We start from the raw sequence: 22,647 nt of genomic DNA, 5'->3' as shown, positions 1-22,647 counted from the left end.
GTGATACAGGGTGAATCTTTACATGATCTCTACCTGTTTTTCTGCTTCCATATTAGGGTATTTCTTCAGCAACAGAGGTGCCACTTTATTCTACTGATATAAATCTCTCCTAGGATGTTTTTTACCTGAATACTTGCAAACTGATGCATTTAGTCTAAATCCCAACCAGCTAAATTCAGTTTACTTATTTGAAAATTGCAGTTTTCATCCTGTAACTGGAAAAATCATCTCAGAGAGTCTGGAGGCTTTTGGACTGTGCTGACTTTTGATTTCTGACCATTGTTTTGAAGGCAATGGGTGCTACTGGTGAGTGTGAAAAAGCAGCCTGTGACATTGCTGTGGCAGCTTGGCTTTGTTAACAGATTAGCAGTCAGTGTGTAGAACAGATTTGAACAATTAGCTGAATCCCTAATTAAGAGCTGGACTTTGTTCTTTCCGTATTTTACTGAAGCCAAGCTGGAAGATGGTATACTGTTATCTGTTATGGCAAAAGTCACAATAAAAAGAGCCCCAAATTAGTTCTGTGCTAACACAACTAAGAGGAGAGTTGCAGGTGGAAGAAAGGCTCTGCATAGTGTTCAGCAGCTCATTTTGGCCTTCTTTTTAGACCTACCTTTTTATTTCTTTAAGCTCTCTGGGGTGTCCTAAGTGTTTCCAGGCAGAACAAGAGGGACTAACACTGAAGAGACACCAAATGAGCATTATGTGACAAACTGTCATTTAATACAAATTGTCATTTAGTACTGGTGAAAAGATCTTGCAGAGATATACATCTCACAGTGTTTTATCTGAAACTAAATCCTTAGGAAACAATTGGGCTGACTGGTGAACAATCTGTGTTTGTGAGTGTGATTCTTATGCAAGCCTACCATTTGTATCATACCTGTGTTTATATTCGATCTGCCTTTGGAAAATGAACTGCAGTATCAAGGTCACCTTGGTATGCATCTGTCTTAGGATTTTGGTTTAAAAAATACTCAACAAATTACATCTGTTTAGGCATATGAAATAGTAATTATGTACAAAAGATGTTATAATATAACTCAGCTTTGTCAGCTAGGCACTGCAACTGCTACTATACCAGTCAGTGAGTGTATAATGAAAACAGACAGACTATTAAATGGAGAAATGGGGATGAAAACAAGAGACCTGCATACTAAATAGACTTTCTCGATAAAGGTCTTAAAATTCCACATCTTAAAAAGGGAAAAAATAAAAATAAAATTGGTAGATGTTATGTGTCATTCTTGTACAAATAGATAATGATCAAATTCCTGTTACTTGCATCCTCCTCTTCTTTGTGTAGCAGTGGACATGAGCCAGCAGTGTGCACCCCTGAGGACCAACTGCGTCCTGGGCTGTATTGAAGGAGTGGTGGCAGCAGGGCATGGGAGGGGTTCGCTCCTCTCTGCTCTAACTTTGTTTTGGTAAGCTTTGAGAAAGAAAAAATAAGAGCTGTAGAATTAATGGTAACTAAGAAAAGGGAATCATATTTTTGAATCTTGTGAAGTAATTCATAAAGCTCAGTTCTGAGAGGGCACATTGCAAAGTTCCCCATCTACACTCATCTATTTTAATTCTTCATGTAAAACAAACAGACTTAAATGTTTTCACTGATGTGTGTGGACCATCAGTGACAGCTCCAGAGGCACACAGTGCGTGGCACGTTGTAATAACTGCTGCTTATCTTGAGCACAACCATTTCCATTCAGTGCTTGGACAAGCTCAAGCCAGTTTACAGCCGCATCTACATGTCCATCACAGTGCACTTTTGATTATTTTGATCATAAAATGAATGGATGTATTGACCTGAGAGGAAAAGAAGTGCCCTTTGTGAAACCTCGTTTCCTTTTGTGTTAACATATCAAATGTGACAAGAACAATTAAATTTCCTCAGAATGGAATGGATGTGAGTTTGGATAGGTTGTGAAAGAATAAGTGAAGAGCTTATGCAATAGCAGGAGAGCTTCGTGTCTTTGAGACTCAGATCTAGTTCAAGCCACTGGAATGAGACAAACTGCTGCAAACTGGATTTGGTCTGGGCTTTCTTCACCATAAAACAATTTTTTTTTCTTCAGCAGTCTTAAAGGGAAAGTGCTGTGAAAACTTCTGCTGCTTGGAAGTGAGAGCAAGCTTAAAATATAGCTGACAAACTGTAGAACAGAACTGTTCTTTTTTTTCCTTCCTGAAATCCTTTCCTCCTTTCCTTCTTCTTTTCTCTTACATAGCTTATATAGCTTATGATTTTGGTGATTGAGGTGTTCTCTAAGAACTTATTTATTCTGTTGATTTGAAGGAGAAAGAGACTAAGGAAATAAACCAACCTAGTCATGAAAATCCACATTTTGATTCTTGATATGTGAGGTATATACAAATTCAGTATACACTTGGTTTTTAAAAGTGAGGAAGAGTCAGAGCTTGTGCCTGATGTCTAATGTATCACCTAGTACGAGGTATGTCCCCATGCAAAGCAAATAACATCCATAGCTACAACTGAACGGCAAGATAAGTGAGCATGCTGTATATTTTAGACAGTATTTAGATATATTAGTATGTTCAGATTCTCTTGTGTGGCCTCTAATTCTTCTGCATCAGTCAGCAAAAAAAAAAACAACCTAACATTCATAATTAACTGTTTCTGAAGCTGACATTCATAATAATGCGTCCTCTGCTGTCCAAAAGCTATTACAGAAGCTGGAGTACACAAAAATTCCATTAAAAGGAAAAGTTCCAGCCAAGGTCAACAAAAGGACACTGTTAGAAAAAGAAGAGTTAAAACTAGGATTTGGTGCCCCTGGTACCAGGGCTTTGAACGAATGGGAAGGGAAAATTCCATGTGTAGATCCAATAATTACTTTGTCCCCAAAGATTCTGAAATTATGGACTTTAAGTGCCTGATGTGTTTTGCTAATAGTGAAGTTACTCCTGGTTATTTCTAGAGGGACGGCAATTATAGCATTAAAGATATATGCAGCTTATGTAATTCTTATTTATTATTAAACATTTGATATAACTATCGTTAACTGTGGTGCTGTAGTGAGCAATAGAATAAGAAGCAACAGTGCTTATTCAGGGAAGGAGTGGGATATTGTGCAGGAAAAAGCTGGCTAACTTTAGGGGCTGGGACACTTGGTTGAAATTTGCCTGTGGAGACAAATGATGTCTGTTTGCAGTGGTGGATTGATGATCAGTGTGAGGACAAGTTAAGGGAGCTGCCTGGCTGTATTAGTTGCTCAAGTGATGACAGTGAGTCAGCAGTGTGATGTCGCTCTGACTAAGGCAAAAATGTCTTAGGTGATATCAGGAATTGATTTTCAGAACAAACAAAAACATTGATGTGTTGGCAAAAAGCAGTGTTAAATGTTGGGGTGTCCGCTGTAAGGATGATCACAAATAGAGGTTCTGTCCTGCCCCAGGAGGCTAAGCTCGTCAGGTGGAACCTGGGAGTAGTCTGAAAGTGTGCTCTGTTAGTGAGCTGTGTAGCTCCAGCATGGAGGAGTGAAGAGGCATATAGCCTTCAAGTCAATGATGACCTAAGAAATGGAGTACAAGTTATCTGTGGATAAATCTAAGGCAGGAATCAGAAGAAAGCAGGTGAGCATAGAGCAGGATTTTTCTCACGTCGCTGAGCTCTGTCTTGTTCTAATCTATCACAAATGCTGCCTTAAAAAACCATGACATAAAACCATGACAAAAAGAAGCTCCCTACCCCCCCCATCCCCATCCCAGTAATTCCTGTTAGGAAGTTTTCAGCACAAGAATGAGTAAGATACTGAAACTGCTGCCCACTAAATGAAGTGCAGGCAAAAGGCCCAGCTGTTTTAAAATTGAATTTATGTCCACAAATAGGATTACACGATGTGCTTAGCTCTGACAATGTACAGCAACTTCCTGACACGGTGACCTGTGTGAGCTCTGTATCCCATTCCCACTGCTGTTACTGCCTCACATTTCTAGGTTTTGTTGTTTTCCCTGGTCACATTACTCCAAAGATTGTTCTGAAAATTACAGATTGTGAGTGGTAGCCGTGCTCCTACTTCATGTTTGTCACGTTGCTTGGGTGTGTTCACAGTGAGTTTTGCATGGAATATTGTGAGAGCAGTGATGAATATAGATTAGTCAATATTCTTCTTTAATCCTTTGAATTTGCTTCCTTGAAGTTGTATCAAAGGTGAGCTTGGTTCTTAAATATGTTTGGAAGGTAAATACAGAAGGGGAAAAGAATCTTGTTTTACGGTGTTTCTAAAGCTCATGAATAAATCTTTTATATGCAGTAATTGACCTATATGATGGTTTTTTTCCTCAGTTCATTTCAGACCCTTGTGCCAGCAACCCCTGTCACCATGGTAACTGCAGCACCAGTGGGGATGGCTACCTCTGTGCCTGCAGTGATGGCTACGAAGGAGCAAACTGCGAGCGCTCACGGCTCAGCCCTCCACACCCCGAGCAGGCAGAGGCATCTTCTCCACGACAAAGCAGGCCTGTCACCTCCACACTGGAGCCCGACGTCATTCTGCCTCACTCAAGAGCAACAGTGACGCTACCTACATGGCAGCCAAAGGCAGGACAGAAAGTTGTGGACCTGAAATGGGATGAAATTGAGGTGAGAATATTCTGTTTAAATAAAAACACACAGAAAATCACTTCTAAGTGTTGGCATGTCACTTGTGTCACTTGTGCACGATGTCAGGGCTCTCTAGATGAGTGGGCTGAAGATACGGTTTCTACCCTGAGTTAATCTGCTGTTAAAATTAAACACACAGAGAAAAGGTATTTATTAAAGGTAATGAGCTTATGAGTGGTCTTTCACAAATACTGCACTGGGTATTTCTTCAAAATGAGAATGTTTTATTCTGGTCGTTCATATGACCCCATATCTCCAAATATGAAATAAATTTAGGGAAAGCTATATATAAGTAGTTATAGGGCTGTATTTTGTTTCAATGAGAGTTCCGGTAGGCAGTGTCTGGAGGACCAAGCTTTATTTTTTGAAATACCTTTACCCGCATCTATTTTACAGTAGAACATATGTCAGGCACTGACGATGAAGACTGGAGAGAAAGCACTGAAGCAGAAACAAACAATGATCTGTTTTTATTAGTTTAAATGCAATGTAATCTCTGCTTGGGTGCTTTCAATGTCCTGATCAATTAAGGGCATGTCCTTCCCACTGTGCCTGCCTCGCCTTGTGTGTATTCCTCAATCTGTGATCTGGTATTGTATAAGTAACATTCTGCCTGGTTTGTGTCTCAGATGGATTCAGTAGGCATTTCAGATTCTTCACAATTGGTTGCTTTAATAACTGAAATTCACTTGTCTGTATGTCTTCTCTTATCTGACAAATACATATAGCTTATCAATCACAAATGCTAAGAGCTGTTACACTACACTATCACAGAAAGTACTTGGCTTTATATGTTCTTAATTTGTTATAATGGGTCTTGTGTTTTTCACAGTATTTTTCCATGTAGCATAGTGATCTTCTGTTCTTTGGAACTCATAGCAGGGGAGAGAGACTTCTTAGGAAGAAACATTCCAGTTGCTAATTCAAGACATTGTCTCTGATCTTACATTAAACCAAAGGGAGAGCTGGTATGCCCGAGGGTCTGTGTTTCAAAGCCTCTTTGGTGGAAGTCTTCAAGAGTAAAAACTTCAGTGTTAAGCAGAAAAATACTACATTTTCTCATTGCTTTAAAGGCTTTGCCAAGCTTATTCCTTACATACACTAACTTATAAGCAAAAATAAAATAGAGTAAAATGAAATAACTTTTTTTTTTTTTTTTTAATTGCAAAAATCTACTCTTTTGATTTTCCTTGAGAGCAGGAGGTGGAAACGGATGCTATTGCTTTTTGGTGTTTGGTTTTTTGTTTGTCAGCTTTCCAAGCTGACCTGTTTTTCACCTTAATCTGATACCACAAGTGAACCAATGCTCTTCAGACTGACTGTCTGTCTACTCAGAGAGAAATTTTGCCAGAATCTCTCCATGTGAATGCTCTCTCAGTCTTTCAAGGATGAATTTTCCATGGAAGCTCTTTCAGGAAGTTTTAGGAACTCCTGAGAGAAATAAATCCTCTAAGAGAGGCATGATGTGTGTTTGCAATTGGACATTTTTTGCGTTCCTCAGATGGACATACTTTGCAGTGAGTACTTGACCGAATGTTCTTAATAAGACCTGCACCAGAAGACAACATGCAGATACCTTTGGTTACTGTTTCATTTCTCTGACTGGTCTTGCTATAACAAATTAGTCATTTCCTGATGAACAGGCTGAGGTCTACAAACACAGACCATCCTGAGAAAAATATTAGACTCTGTTGATTTCCAAAATATGATGGGTTTATCTTTGTGCTCAGGAGTCAAAAGAGAGATCTTCCTTCTTCCTGCCTTTTTCCTGCTTTTTTAAAGAAATGGTTCTACTTGCAAGAAAGATAAAACTAGCAATCAAAACTTCCCCAGTCCAATGATCTTTTGTATTACAGTGTGGAAAAGATAGATATTACTGAGTAATAGGGAAAAAATGGAATGATCTCATTAATCCTGATCAAATAATAGATTCAATAAAAGTTTCTGTGTAAAAATCAACTGTTAGAATAGCAGTGCCCTACTCCTGTATATTACTTTCCTTTAATAGTGCTCAATTTTTTTTTAAATTTTTTATTTTTTTTAATTTTTTTTCCAGAGGAAATGAGGAAATCGGTAGTATTATTCACATTTTGTAGATGGAGATACTGAAGCACAGAGCAGTAAAGTGATTTGCCAGGTACATGACCAGGAGTTAGAATCCTAAACATGAGTCCTACACTAACCTTATATTTATACTGTAATGCTACCACTCAGATTCTAGGCTTTGGAACTAGTGATTAGAGTGATGATAAGCTTGTCATTCTCCTTGCAACATGGACAAAACTTGTTTTACGTGGGTTTTAGTCAGTAAACTATATGTCTTCTAAATCAGTGTGGCTGGTTCAGGTGGAAGCTTCTGAAAGAGGGTGCTCTTGTTCTGCAACAAATGGATATGCTTAAAGAATAATTCTGCTTGAAAGAGAGATCTTTGAATCTTGAGTGCATTCTCTGTTGCTAAAAGTAGTAACCTGTGGCATAAATACAAAGTTTTGTTAGGGTGACTGGAGTATTGCTGTGTTTCAGAATCTCTGGTTAGTGGATCCTCTTGGCAGTGTGACTGCTGACTACTCAAAGCCATTTTAGCTCAGAAGAGCTGAGCTATACTCATGAACTGCCTGTGACGGAATTTTCTGGGTAGATATGCAGACTTCCTTATGTTAAATTTCAGAGCTACAATAGCTGGCAAGGCTCCTTCATTTGATACTGTTTTTGGACTCAGTCTGTCAGCCTTCCCTTGGTGCTCTTTAGAGACACTCCTACTCTAAACACTTCTGCTTTCCTCTCCCACTGGTGAGATATCTTAGATGTAAGCCTTCATTTTCTTTCTGTTCTGGTTTTCTTTCAAGCATCATCCTATGTGAAACTCTTGAGGGTAGAAGCAAATTCACTTGTGGGGTTTAGACTATATGACACCAGCTTATTGGAAGCAGTAGTTTTCCCATGCAGCCGGATAAGGGTTCCGCTTTTCTTTTATAAATCTGTCCTGAATGGGATTTCTGTGCCAGAATGATCATGGCTTATTGCTTGGCATTTTGACTAAGAGAAGATAGTAATTGATCTCCCTCTTCTCATTCTATTACAATGGCTTTTCTTTTCCTGCAGCTCCTCTCTTTTTAATTCCCTGCAGACAGAAGTTCAGGGTCTTTTAGTCAACATCGTACCTGTTTTAAATTCTCTGTAGTATTTTTCTCTCGCATAAAGAAAGGTGACAAACATTTTCTATTTCCTTGGAAATAAAAGATACTTCTCATCACCCTTAGAGGTTTGGAAAAGAAGAAATTCTGCAGGCCTTATCTTGGTGGAAATGCAATTATGTGTTTAGAAAGGGCAAAACTGTAATTTTTGCAATTTACCTTATTGAATTTAAAGTTAGTGTACAATCCTTTGGAAGAAGATTTTAAAAAGCATTTGCAAGAGCATTCTTCATACCTCATTTATCTACTCTGTTTTTGTGCTACTGAAGAGAAAAGGCCATCTTTCTTAATGACTTTGTCAGTCTTCATGGGAGGCCACCCGAGTGCGCAGTCTTGGTTTTCTCAAAGGACCAGTTTCTTACTCTTTCTATTAACCTAACTTTTTTTTTTTTTTTTTTTTTTTTTTTTTTTTTTTTTTCCCAAATCTGTTTAAAATTTTAAGCACAGACCTTATTATTTTCTTTTTCCTTTTAAGTGCTACTTCCGTAGAATGACTTAGGTTGGAAGGGTCCTTAAAGATCATATAGTTTCAGCCCCCCAAAAGTCTTGACTCTTCTGTAAAGTAAGTTTATATTCCTCTCTTTTATGTAGTTCCAGAAAAATGTGTGGGAATAATGTGTGCATTCACATATTCTGTTTAATTCCAGACCAATCTGCCCAACTTTTCTTCATATATGTTGGTGAACCCAGCAGAAGAATATCTACACAGTTCACACTATGTAATATTTTCAGAAAAGGTCTAATATGGAAAAGCAAGAGTCTGTTTAACTCTTCTTAGGTACTGCAGCTGATATTCTTTTCAGTCTTGTTTATACTGCTATTCTTGCTTAGTTTAGTAATCTTCTAGCCAAGTCACTGCTGTTTTTTTGAAGTCCAGCTAGAAGTTGTAGAAACAGAGACAGAGGAGACTTCACTCGTGTTTTCTCAAATGATTCTCTTATTTATGTCATGGAAAGACTCAGAATGTTAACGCTGTTGAAATGTTTGAAACAAAAATATAGATTTTGTGTATTATGTTCCCTGTTTAAAAAAAAAAAATCCACCAATAATGTGATCTAGATACAAACTTACAGAATCTAATACAAAAAGAGGAATACTGTATTTCATATCATCAGTTCAAAAAATTCCAAACTTTGTGTAATGTGTTGAGGAGCATAAAATCTTCAGAATAGTCTGTGCTGATGTAGGAGTTTATCTTTGTAAGCAGCTCCTAAGCATGCCTCAGGCTCTGGCAGGTGCATGTGGATTCTGTTTTCTTTAGCACCTATTTTTAAAATAGCTGCATCATTTGTATTGTATCTATGGTCTGTTCCCTGAGGAACTTCCTTGCTGGCTTAAAGCTTCTGTGCTACTGAATGCAGCAGGGGAATTTTGGAAGAGTTTGATCTCATTATCATCATATAATTTTTTTAATTTTTTCTTCCCCAGAGATTATTTTTAATGACATTAGGGGGTCTGTTTGTGTTTTTGACTTTAGCCATCTCACTTTTAAATTTAAAGAGCAATTAGAATAATAAGGCAGAGTTTATCATGTGCTCTTTCTGAAAATCATTTAATTTTGTTTCCCAGAGTTCTGTTTTAAATTTCCTACTATTTTTTTTTTTCTTTCTTAGAGTGAGACCCACAGGTTGTTTTCATCTTCTGACTGCCCTGTATTACTGTAATGTACTTGTTTTCTTTGTCCTCATTTTTCAGTCTTTCAGTTCTTAGGGAGCTCTTTTCAGATGGGAAAGAGACATGCTTAGAAATCTTTATACAAGGTTCCCAGATCTGTGGAAAAGCTATGTGATTTATTTGCTAAATCAGATGCCATTTTTGTCTTTGTAGTATTTGTCTCAAGTAGGGTAGTGCTGGCACCATTTCTATTCCTTGTGGATGCTGCTGTTTCTTCTTGTGTGTTTTATCTGATCCAAGTAACATTTTTTGTAATGGAAAAAAAAGTGAAGTTTCAGCTGCTGTGAAATTCTGTTATTTCACATCCTACTGGGTTTAGATAAATATTTTAGGAGGTTCATAGTACACGAAATCAGGGCCAGTCATAAATGGTGCTCCTTCTTGCAGAAGAAAAACAAACATTACAAATCATCCTATCAGAGGTCAAACGTGCATTTTACTTTTTGCTTTTCTCGGTTACCAAAGAATATTTCCTACTTGTGCTTTTTATGCTTAACAGTCCTTAATTCTCACTGCTTTACAAACCAGAGTACTTTTTTCTTCCCATTTTCACAGGGTTAATTGCTTGTGTTATGCAGCCACTCTTGCTTCATGAGCTTTTTTCCCCCTTAAGTTTCAGAGATTTATACTCTTTACTTCCAAGCTGCTAATGTAGAATAGTAAGGTAAATTAAATGCTTAAATTACTTTTGTTGTTGTTTTTTCCTGCTTGTGATCTAAGGTAATAGATATAAGACATTCTGAAAATATATTGAATATGTTGTTAGATGCACTATAGGAGTATGAGAATAAAGACTTTGACATACAGATTCTCAAAGAAAAAATGTTATGAATATGGACAAGTATATAAGAAGAAAAGTGTTAGCCAAACTCATTTTAATTTCATCAAGCTTTGGATGTTAGCTTAATAATTTTGACTTCCAAGATTCAGAGGACTTAATAGGTCTATTATCTTTTGTTCTTTTTGATGAGTTTCTTAAAAAAATAATAATTGCATCTAATTTTATTATAAGTTACATGTTTGTTTTCTCATAAACTGCATGCGTATGAGATGTGCAAGATAATTCAGCAAGAAAGAAAAGAGTCGAGTAATCTGTACATTTCTGGGGAGATGTGAATACTGAGCATTTTTCTTGTCTGAGTCCAAGTCAACTCTGAGACCCTTATCAATAATTGTTTGCATCATACTCTGGACTTCTATTTTTTGTGTTTTCACAGATATTCCATGGTAGCATTTAACATGTGAATTATAAATAAAAATAGAAATCAGATTCTGATTTTTCAGTAATGGATGATTAATTCATCGCAACGTGTGAGGTGTCAGTTTTCTCTTTGCCAGCATAACTAATGTGCAAAGGTTGCACACACATTCCAGATGATTGGAAAAATAGCATCACAAATTCTGTTTAACCTTAATTTTAAGGTGACATTGAATTTTTATTTTATTTTTTTTTCACTAGGGTGATATTTCATAGGTAAGTGATGAAGATACTTGAGAACTACTTAATTAAAACTGCAGATAATGTTAATATAAGCGATGGAAAAAAAACAATTATGCCATATAAATTATTACGTATATGAAATGAAGATGTCATTGAAAATAGTAATGGTTTTCAAACTACCCTAATAAATTATTATTCTACATGATGTGGATCAGTTGGAGTGGGTCCAGAGGAAGCCACCTCTCCTGTGAAGACAGACTGAGGGAGCTGGTCTTGTTCAGAATGGAGATGAGAAGGCTGTGGGGAGACCTCATTGCAGCCTTCATTACTCCGAGGGAGCTTATCAACTGGAGAGACTGACTGGTTATCAGAGACTTGGCAGATCAGCCCCTCTGCTCTCAACCGTGTTTGTCATTTTTGTCCATCTGAAAACATCATTAGTAGAAACAGCTTGTACTGGGAAAGAGTAGTTTCAGGCCTTGCTAGAGCAAGAAGAGAATATGTTTAAAAGTAATCTGAGTTTGAAAAAAAAACAAACCAACACATTTCCATATAGTAGAAAGACAATATCAGTGCCTGCTGTCCTCAAAAATCTCCTGATAGTGATATTTATGGAAGTGGGAAATGTTAGAGCTTTAGTTAGTAATTCAAGACTAGAAGCCCATACATATTTTTTCAAATGATATGATCATTTTTAAGGGAAGATACACTTAGAAGTCGGTGATTATGTGCAGGAAGGTTTTGTTAAGATGGAATGGATGTTTATATGAATTTTCATATTGTTTAATGGCAGCATAAATACATAAATGTTTCAGTTCATCATTAAAAGATGATTACTGTATTATTAGTGCTACTTAAAAGAGATCACATTTTCTTTGGACATGTTTTGTGCTTCAGTATTAATTAAAACTATTTATATTTTCAGATACTTCCAGATGTGGCTTGTGGAAATGCCAGTTCCAATACCTCTGCTGGAGGCCGTCTTGTCTCTTTTGAAGTCCCACAGAACACATCAATAAAGTAAAAATACTTTTTTGCGTCTTATGGAATATAAAAGCATTTTTCTTTTAATTTGCCTGGGTATTTTAGAAAACTGCTCTTCACAAACTTAGGTTTGTCTAATGGTTAAAAGTACATGAAAGAACTTCAGAAAGCCTTCATGCATCTATCACTGCTACAACAGCTCTTTGCTTGGTGTAACTTCTCCCACGTATTTAACGTTTCAGAAGATGTAAGCATGTAAATGGTCTCTGGGCCATCTGAATGCATTAGGATTAGGAAAACTGTGATATTTCCTTTCTCCTTCACGCAGTGAACACTTTTTTTTCCCTTTAATCTGAAGATGCACTTGTTGGTAGAAAGTAGTTATTGGTTAAATCATTTCAGTTATTTTATGCTTTATATTTGTATTTAATTTCCAGAATATTGCTTTGGGTGTTGTCAATCAGCGGAAATCTTTGATGTTAATGTCTTACAAACCACATTTTTAAAAGCTTGGAATTTACTCTGTTTGAACCCTTTCAAACTCATAGTTTTTCAGAAAAAGGTCTGCTTTGTAACTTTTAATTAACAGAACCTGACTTCATAGGGAGATCTGATTATGTCAGCTGGGATGAGGTATTTCCTATTGAAAACTATTTCAGATAAGAATCTGCCAACACAGTTCTTCTCTGGCTCTCAGCTTTACTGCAATTTTAGGCTCAGATTTCCTCAAAATAGCCTGCTTTTCTCATACTGTCATCTTATCTTTTAGAATGCCAGTTTTCAGTTAAAAAAGGCCGTGCTCACTGGAAAAAAAAAACAAAAACAAACAAACTTCTGCAAGCAGACAAGCTGCAGACAGTCAGGAGCTGTAACTGTTAAACGTGGGAGCTGTCCTACGCTTCCCACGGGACTTTGAATCGTTCTCATTCATGAGAAGCTTAAGTAGGGAAGAGATCTGTGAATGTGTGTGTTTTGTTTTTTAAAATCAAGAATAAGCTGACGTTTGTAGATTCTATGGCTGTATTTAAAACCTATGATGGAATGTCCTCATTACAAAGGAGTTTGTGGAGTGCAAAGTGTTGGTTTTTGTCATTTTTATACTGTCTATCTTTAGTATTTTTTTATTATTATTATTATTTTGGCAGATTAATGCAAACTGGTATCTATCTTCACTGCATTGCATTTCCTTTGTTAAAGACCTACATAACATTTCTGTTTCAATGGTTGAATACATAAACAACAAAAAGATTTCCATTCAGTAATTATTTTTTACTGTTATGGGTGACATAAATGGTTGCTGTCATATTAACAGAAGTTGTTACTGAAAATGAGACATTCAGCTCTGGGAGTAGTGATGGGGTTTGATGTTAAAGTTGACCCAAAATACTGTCAAAAATTTACTTACCTGGTATGGTCACCAGTGAGAGAACTTTACATTTCTGGTTAAATAAATAAATAAATGGATGCATATGTGTATAAAATATTTTATGAAAATACAATATAAAAGTTAAAAAAATAAATGCCAAGGGGAGAAATCACTCTCCACTTTTGTAGCATTGGGACACTTAACAGAGGAAATTGTGCAACAAAGCATCTACCCCGTTATCTGGGTGCTTCTTTTCAGCAAGAGAGAATTAGCAGCATTTCAGCAGTAGGATGGTTATGACTTATGATTGAACTGTGGGGGGATTGGTCATACTCAGTAGTGATTCATTGAGGTGAAATTAATGCAAAATTTTGGGATATTGCCAGAAATACTTCAGACAGATTTTTATTTTTTTATTTTTTTCTTTATTGAAATTAGTGCAAAAAAGCATCCAAAGAGGAAAGCAACACCAATATAGATATAGTGCTCCCTAGTGGATCTGACAGTACATAAGCAGTTGTATATGTTTATTCAACCTGTCAATATTCAGGAAGGCACCATGAACTCAGTGACCTTGAGAGCATTACGCAACTCATTTGATTTACAAGAATCAACCGTTCTGACCCTTCGATCTGGTATAGCAAATGAAAGAGGATTTCTACCAGCATCCCTTGTATTGAATGAATGTTGAATGTTCTTCAGTCAGTAGGAGGACTGGATGTGTTTCAGCTGCAGAAAATGATAGCATTCTAGCTGTAGAATGGAGCTACTATTTGAAAAGATATAAATACAAATAGTGAACAAGGCTAGTGTTAGGTAGTGTTTTATATAAAACTGTTTTTGGACTCTGAGTTGGTGTCTGGTATGAGAAACTGAGACTCTGTATGATTAAATCTGCTTAGGTATAACATTATACAGATGTTATTGTTAAAAATATCTTTAATTTGGTGGAAGTGATGAAAATCTTCAGACCTTTTCCTGATGCCATATTCACCATATTTAAGTACTCCTTCTCTGTTAATAAGCTTTTCGCTCTGATGTACTTTCTTATAAGACCAATTTCCCCCACTGTATATAAATATTCTTGTTGTTTATTTTCTTAGAATAAGACAAGATGCTTCTGCTTCCCTTATCCTGCTATGGAAGGTGACAACTGCTGGATTTAAGCAGTGTTCGCTCATTGATGGCAGAAGTGTCACTCTCCTCCAGGCACTGGGTGGACTTGTACTTTCTGAAGAAATGCTTGCATTAGGAAACAACTACTTTATTGGTGAGTAAAAAGATGACTTTCTGTTTATCACCTTTAGGTGAAATTTGGTACCTCACCCAACATTCAGAGAAACAAAGAGGTAATTCTCTTAATTTATGTACTGCTGAAAAATTCAGACTTGATGGTGTGACCATGTTTTAGATGTTAATTCAGTCAAAGCAGACAGGAGTTGCACTAAATTCCTACGCAAGTGACACAGTTCAGTTCAAATCTAGATGGTGATTTTTGCCTGCCAGTTTCAGATGATGGAAGATATTTCTGTTGTTTTATTTTAATCATCTATAAAGTTTTTTTGTAAAAGCTCAAGTAAGCCCAAACGTTCATGTTAAGCTTCAGTCAGATACCATATCACGAGATATGTTGCAAGGAAGCTTAAGCCTATACACAATAAAAAATACAGTAGGAGTTCTGGTCTTCTGAAAGCATTTATTTGCACCACTTTTGGTCTTCAAATTTTGTCTTTGTAAATACAAGACCATAAATATACTGTATATTTTCTTGGGCAGTTAAATGTTAAGTATCTTTGTGGAATTCACAGAATGAAAATAGGCTGGTATGCTGTTTTTTGGTGCATGGCAAATAATACTGATTGAAATGTGTTCTTTATGCTGGACATAATATGCTTAATTAAATTGAGCTTTCTGGGTTCATGGTTTATTATTGCACCAATGATATGAAGCCAACATGATTGCAAAAACAGCATTTATTGTGATCTTGAAATATTTTACATCTTAAAATCATGAACTTATCATGCTGGTAAACTTCAAAAAGCATCCTGATGCAGAAATATTGGACTGAATTTTAGGCACATATACAATGCAGAAAGAAACTCAAATGCAGAAGTAGTGCCATGATTTCTCTCTTTTGGGTTGTCTCTTAGCAAGGATGTTGCATGATGATTGTTCATGTAATTTAATTACCATCAGGAGTGATTTCTTTTAGTGATAGTTATTTCTTCAAATAGTTTTCTAGTTCCTTATGTTTTTCTTGTTACTTCCTTCCTTCCAAGATATTTAATCGTAGCTTCTTTTTTATTGTTTAGTTTTGAATTTATTTTATCAGCATTAAAAACCTCTTTGTTTGCCTTCTTAGGTAAAAGAAAATATATATGCTTTTGCTTTGTGGCAGATAATGTATGGTAAAAATAGGTAAAAACTTGCTGAAGACGGGATAAATCGTGACTTTCCTTCTCTGTCAGGGCCATGTAGCTTAATACCTATCTTGGTCAACAAGCTGGCAGAAGGGGGGGCCCAAGCTGCTCAGTGAACGTTTTGCTGGGCTATACAATGTACTTTACTGGTGTAAACACCTAAACCGAATATTGTCTAATTCTTTCATACAGTTTTCCTTGTCCTACTTTCGCTTGTGTAGGTGTCCTTCTGCCATGAGGGTTTTTACTTTGAGTTGTTAACCGTATGCAAGTTAAAAAGACACCTTTTCCTTGATGGGTATAAAACCAAATTCAGTTCATAAGCAAGAACATCAGTACATTTTTACCTCATGCATTACAAGTTTTCTGAGGCCTCTTATTTTACTTCCACCTACTTTTTGTTTTTTCTTAACCTTTGCTTCTGATATTCTTGTAGATTTTTCAGTCACTGTGTTGTTATTTAGCTTACATAAAGAACATGAATCATAAATGCATGTGCAGAACAGCAGGGAGTCTCCACTAGCAGTGATTCGTTCATGAATGGGTGCATCTGAGTGCTTAGTATAGATAAGGGCAGGTAAACTGCACTTGAATTTTTATAAGTCTTACTTAAAATTTTTGCAAATGGATGAATTGCCTATAGTGCTCTTGACAGAAAATGAAACATGTTGTCTGTGTATCTGTCTGCTAGTTCTGAAGTGTTGTGACTCTCCTCCATCATGCAGTCTAATAGTAAGATAACTCTTCAGTTTTCTGGACTAGATTATTTTATGTGGCCTTCGTCTAGTTATAGCTTTCCCCAGAATTATTTCATTTTATTAAAACACTTCAGCAGTAAAAGAATGGAACACAAAAGTGTTAAGGATGTGAAATCATATTCTTTTATATTTTAAAAGTTTGTATGACCTATCAATATTTATTGTAGAAAAAACACTATCGTATGGGTTTTCTTCAAAACTGTATAGAAATATTCTGCCTGCTTTCCATAACTAATACTCATCCAATAAAGCTCTCTTCTTGGATGTAAATATTATGAAATGGGTGATTTTTATAAAACAAACATCAGTAATTTAGCGTGATGATACTTAGGAAAGAAAATCAGAAGGGACTCAAAGGACTGTAGGGTGCAGCAAGCATAGCAATGATTCCATGTATTTTCTTTACATGCCTTTCTGTTTCAATCTTTTTCTGTCCAAAAAAATTTTGTTTTTTCTTAGGGACTCATCTCTTAATTGGCAAATTTCATTCAATGCAGTTCTCTTTGACCTTTAAAAACACAAAGTTAATTAGAACTGTAAGAGAAAAAAGGGCACCTTCAGAGAGACTAATGGAACATTTTCATCTTTTGCCTTCAACTTACCTGAGTCGCTTTCTTGTGGGTTGCCTCCAACTTTGTTACCCAGTTTGACACTTCAGATAGCTCTTCCGTACCCTCCCAAATATGATGTTTATGTCAAAGATTAAACATTTTTGGAAATGTCATTGGTCGTGTTTGCTGCCTTAAGGTGACTAATTATGAAAACAGTATTAAAGTAGTTTAGACAAGATTGAAAAGAACCTAATGTTGGAAATAATGTGCTGATTTGTCGATCTAAAAGTTTTTATTGTTTTATTAAAAAATGTTTTTATCAGCCAGTGTGAAAAACAGCAGGCAAACAAACAACCTGATCTACCTTGACAAAAGTAACCTGTAGTAAAGATCAGGTGGACTGTTGATCTCTGCCTGACTGTTTGCAAGCAAAATGCTTTGTTTGATTATGTAAGAACTAGAAAGTTTTTTTCCTCCCAAATTCAGGACTTAAAGAAAAAGAGAGAAAAAAACATGTCATTAAAGGCATTTTGTATTCTCTGGATAACAGGTTTTTTTTTAATATCTGCATCCAAAATATATAGTCTGTAAAGTGAAATGCTAGGAATGATGTTGAAATTTGCAAAAGAAATAGTTAGGAAGTGGAAGAAGTGGGAACTGATCATCATTTTAAATAAGAGGTGCTGACAAAGGGATCAAAGTGTAAGCATAGTAATTCGTGGTAAGTCTGCCTTTCACATCAGTGGAGTTACAGCTTCGCACTATTTGTCCCAATGCTCTTTGAAGTTAATGAGCTATTCTTGATAAACTATTCTCATATTTACAAAACATCTTTATTTCTTTTAATTCATTCTCTTTGTACTAGAATATAAGAAAGCAACTATTTGTGAAACTTAGCCCCATTACAGTTGCACACCTGTTATTTTTTGTGAATTATTGCCAAAAAATAAATTGAAATCACACTAAGTGTATTTTTACAAGTCTGAAAAAGTGAGATGAGTATGGTGATGCACTGTCAGTCTGTGTATGGGTATTTCAGACCGAAGTTCTGCTGGGTATGAGTCGGTTACAGCGAGCTGAAAGTTCTGCTTGCTGTATGTTTGGGAGGGAGCTAATGCACCCAACACTGTGCCGTTTTCTCTTACAGGAAATAATGCACTACATCTGGCCTTTTAAAATGGTGTTAAAGGACATTTTCAGCTTCTACAGCATCTCTGTCACAAGTATTCAATAATTTGTTACATGCATCTAATTGGAAACAAGAACTTTCATTCTGGAAATACGATCTGCTATCCAGAATGGGGCAAAAGCAACACAGAAAAAGCATTAACATCTTTATTCTTTTGATACTGAGAGATTTAGAAATTTTTCAGTCACCGTACGCCATCTGTTTCTTACATAGTCTGTTAATTTACTCTGGCACTGGGTTCATTTACCTGCTCACTAAGGGAGCACTTCTGTACTTCATGACTAAAGGCACTGCAAGCCTCACATCCACAGGTGCCTCCTGGAGTTTGCGTAGGTTCCAGTTTGTCCTGTAGGCTGCTATAGGTATACCTGCAGTGGTATACAGTAAGCAAATGTCAGTGTGTTCATGGTTATTACAATACTGTCAGTGCTGACAAAGAGTGCTTCTCATCAGCTTCTGTGGTGAAATGTTGAAAGGACTGCCTCTCTGCCTTCATGTGCCTGCTGCTGAACTGCAGCGATGAGACACGCTTCGGAAAAATAGCAAAGCAAAGTCAGACAGCTGGGATTTGTATTTAGCCTCTGTGTCCTCGTAAGTAAAATACCAGAAACGTTTGTGAAACTGTGTTGTTTAAATCATTTTTAAAAGAAGCTTGTGAATAGCTTCATTTGATTTGCTGTGCGCCTGTCATTTTACTTAGCGCTTCAGTGATGCAGCTTAAAAACAACTCTTTCACAGGATATTGCGAGGTTAGCTTTTCATTTAATTGTTTATAAAATAAGGAAGATGTTTATTAGCAAAATTGCCATTTCTCCAATTAAACGTTATGGATAATAAAGCAAAAGATTTAGCTTTTAATATGAATGGGAACAATGTATTTTTATCTGAATTGAAAATAAATTCTCCAGCAAAATCTTTAAATTATAATGCTTATTTCTATCTCTTATTTTCATTGCAGAGCAGGAAATTGGTGTGTAATCTGCTTTTCTGCAAGGTGCTGAGCCTTTTGGATCAATACAATTTAACCAACTGGCTTGAACTATTACTATAAAGTATCTTAAAATTTGTCCCTGCACAAACTCACTTGCGAATGGATCCTTTACCATCTTTATGGTGTGATGAAGAACACTGATATGATTCAAATGTCAGCAGCTATCAGACATCTTGCTTAAATTTGACACCATTTCTTAATACTTTTCTTCGTGAGGAAAATTAATGCCCGTATCCTCAAGCAGAAGTGATCTGGTGCATTTTAAAAAGTGTGGGATCCACATTTACATATATATGCAGAGATGACATATTTTGCAATTCAAACTGATCCACCACTAATATGAACTGCAGGTATGCCAGGTGGCCAGCATGAAACTGAATGTACAAAACAATTTATTACAATAAATAATCTAGAGCCACATCTTAAAAAAAGTAAATCATCAGTTTTTCAGATCTCTGTCATACTCCGGTTTTGATTTAGGGAGCAAATTTTGATTCTGACCTTATGGATGGATTGTTTTGTGCTATATATGTTCAAAACTAGCATCTCTTTCCCTCAAGAGAAAACAGTTTGCTGCATTTATTTACGTAGGCAAATTGAAATAGGGCAGATTTATTTCATATTAGGAAATGTGTGAATTGAATTCACAAACAGTGTCACATGCAGTGACATGACTCCTGTTTTAACAAGTCACTGTGTGTCAGCTGAGTATCTCTGTGAGCTCATAGCCCATGGCGTATGTGCAGTCACTTGACTTAACCCTCCTTCACTCAGAACTAAATTAAATCACTTTGCATTGCCCTGCACATGCCTCTCTTGGAGTGTTCACATCTCTGTGCTGCTCAGCGTTGTGCTGCAACCTGTGCTGGTTCCTTGCGTGCAAGTCAGCCTTGCCAGTGGGGAAATTTGGAGACAACTGCTCTGGTAATGGGATTTTCATTTTCGTGCTTGCAATTTGCCTGGAATGGCCCTATTGCAGGCAGTATTGAGCACTGTGCATAGCTGTGAACATTTCCCTAGGGGTCTGGGCATAAGAGCTAACCTGACAGAGAATGGCTTTTTTTTAAACAAAGGCAGTAGCAGTAATGAGAATAGTGCAAATGGACTGATGATGGCTAATTTCAAAGGCTTTTTCAAAGGATGGTCATATAAGGGAAAATGCTAAGCATCCGGCTGTAATAAAAGACCAAGATCAATATCCCGCCCTGCTCTTCGTGGTCAACTTGTCTCAAATTTATGTAGGTATAAACATTTGATTATTCACTTTTTTTAAAAAAATACATTCTGTTATGTTTTAAATTAACATCTAAATAACCTTTGCTCTTTAGGTCACACTCCCTGTGACCAGTTCACTGTGAAGATATTTACATTCAGTTGATCACGTGGTTCCTGGCACTGTGAGATCTCAAATGAATTACTTAACCTGATCTGTAAAATGAGGATACTAATGCATAATTTAAAAGAAACAGTGAGGCACATTTTAATAAAGCTTGTAACGTGCTTTGAGATCTTCAGCTAGTAGTGTAGCATACGGCATGGTGTATCTAAGTATAGAGTAGCCACTCTAGTGTTTCTGAGTCAGTCACTACAGATATCTCCTAGCTAACCTTGCCACTCACACAATCTACCTCAGCTGCTCTTCCCACAGGCCCAGCGATGTCATTTGCATTCCATCACTCTTACTGCTTCTGCCAAGTGTGCTATCAGAAATTCTGGTGGTCTACATTTGTGCCCAAAATAGTCCACTGCCAGCTTAGCAGCATTTCAGAGATACTGATAAATAAGCACAGTGGGGAAAATGTGATATAGGAAATCTATCAGTAGATCAGCCTTGTCACCCTTCACAGGGCTTTCACCATTATCTTGGCCAGTAAGAAACAGAGTCCTTGAAGCCATGGTAGGTCACACTCTAAGCCACTGTCACATCTCTTTAATAAGCTGTATGTAAGTGCTTTCCTAAGTGTACTCTTGCTAGCTGAATATTTAATAATCCCATCATAGGTTTTAGTATGATCAGATTACTAAATTTTCTAATTGTTTAGTAACAATGACATTTTCTTTCTCTTTCTTATAGAGGAGAATCAATCTGCCTAGGGATTTTCATACACTAAGTACATCCAACTAAGTCAGGTTGTGTGCTATTTCTTCCCAAAGTTTTGGTAATAATTTTCAGATACCCCAATTTTGCTTTGTATTATACCTATATATGCCTATCATGGTAAATCTGCTTCCTATGGCTGTGCAGAAGTGTTACTGAGGCTGTAGCCTGACCATCTCTATCATTGTAATGGTTGTTGTCTGAGTGTATGTTTGATTTTCAGACTTTAGGATGACTTTTCAGTGTTTGTAGTGAAGGAAGAAAGCATTTTCAAACAGAATGTGACTGATATTAATGGGTGTAAAGGGCCAAGGGGGAGTAAGGAATTTTGCAGTCCCTTATTAAAAAAAAAATAAATTACTTTTAAAATTGCTGTTTCATGTGACATTTGAAGAAAAAAAAAAAAAAGTATCTGAAATGGATCTTTGACTGATTCTCTCAAAAGCTTATTTATCATGATAGGAGTGAGATATGTTACCTTCAAAAGCAGTATTTGACCAAGGCTTTTGTGACAAAACACGGTGAGCGTACTGATTTGTATAGAAGTTGGGAGCTTAGATTAACTGTATCACTTATAAATAGCAGGATTTGTGGGCAGAGTAGAAGTTCTGTTACTGTAGCTGTATATTTGAGTCCCTGGATGCTATGTTACCTTGCAGTATCCTTAGAGAATGATCTCAGGTGTTCTGTCCAAACATCCTACAGTACTGATGTCCCAGAAGTATTGTGTCAAAGATTATGCATGTCACTGTCTACCTGTTTTGCACTTGTGTTCTCTTTCTGTATGATAAGATAATACAAACCAGGAAAGGAATCCTGACCCAATTTTTTAGATTCCATGGAACAGTATTAGCATCAGGCCTCTGAGGATAATAGTAGGCCTTAATGACCAGACCATGAAAAGATGGAAACGATGATGAGCAAGTGGCTATTTGCAAATCAGAAGGATGCCTTTCTTATTTCAGTGTATAATGGTAAATTTTCACAAATGATGCTTTGATTATATGCTTGATATGCTTCATTTTTTTAGGTCTTTGAAAGTTGAACACATATTAGAAGTGTTGAGCTTTCTTATATTTACTAGATAAACAATCACTGTTTGAGTTAGTGATACACGCTACTGTTAGAGAGGGAAATTGGTTTGTATAATTAAATTGTATTTACTACTATATGCTCAGATCACAAAACCATGACAATAAATAGAGTAGATGCTTGTGATTGTCTTCACAGTATAGAGATAGCACAAGTATAAATATAACACAAGCCAAATAGCTCTTGCTTACTCTGTTGCGAATATGGCTGCAGACTCAATCTATAGCCTTGACTAAATACAGATGCAAAGAAATCACGTGTTGTG

At 36.5% G+C, this 22,647-nt stretch overlaps 1 protein-coding gene across 1 annotated transcript in view; it reads left to right on the top strand.

Annotated features, from left to right (window-relative positions):
• DNER (delta/notch like EGF repeat containing) overlaps positions 1-22,647 on the top strand; it is a 97,517-nt gene that overhangs the window by 34,097 nt on the left and 40,773 nt on the right. The window contains exons 2-4 of the mRNA XM_072344597.1: positions 4,307-4,603; positions 11,859-11,953; positions 14,387-14,553. Coding sequence (XP_072200698.1) covers positions 4,307-4,603; positions 11,859-11,953; positions 14,387-14,553 — 559 coding nt within the window. The remainder of the gene's footprint in view (positions 1-4,306; positions 4,604-11,858; positions 11,954-14,386; positions 14,554-22,647) is intronic.

The sequence above is a fragment of the Excalfactoria chinensis genome, chromosome 9 (genome assembly GCF_039878825.1).
Source record: "Excalfactoria chinensis isolate bCotChi1 chromosome 9, bCotChi1.hap2, whole genome shotgun sequence".
In the NCBI taxonomy this organism is placed as follows: domain Eukaryota; kingdom Metazoa; phylum Chordata; class Aves; order Galliformes; family Phasianidae; genus Excalfactoria; species Excalfactoria chinensis.
Note: the sequence above shows the minus strand (reverse complement) of the source record. Positions and strands in the feature narration are given on the sequence as shown.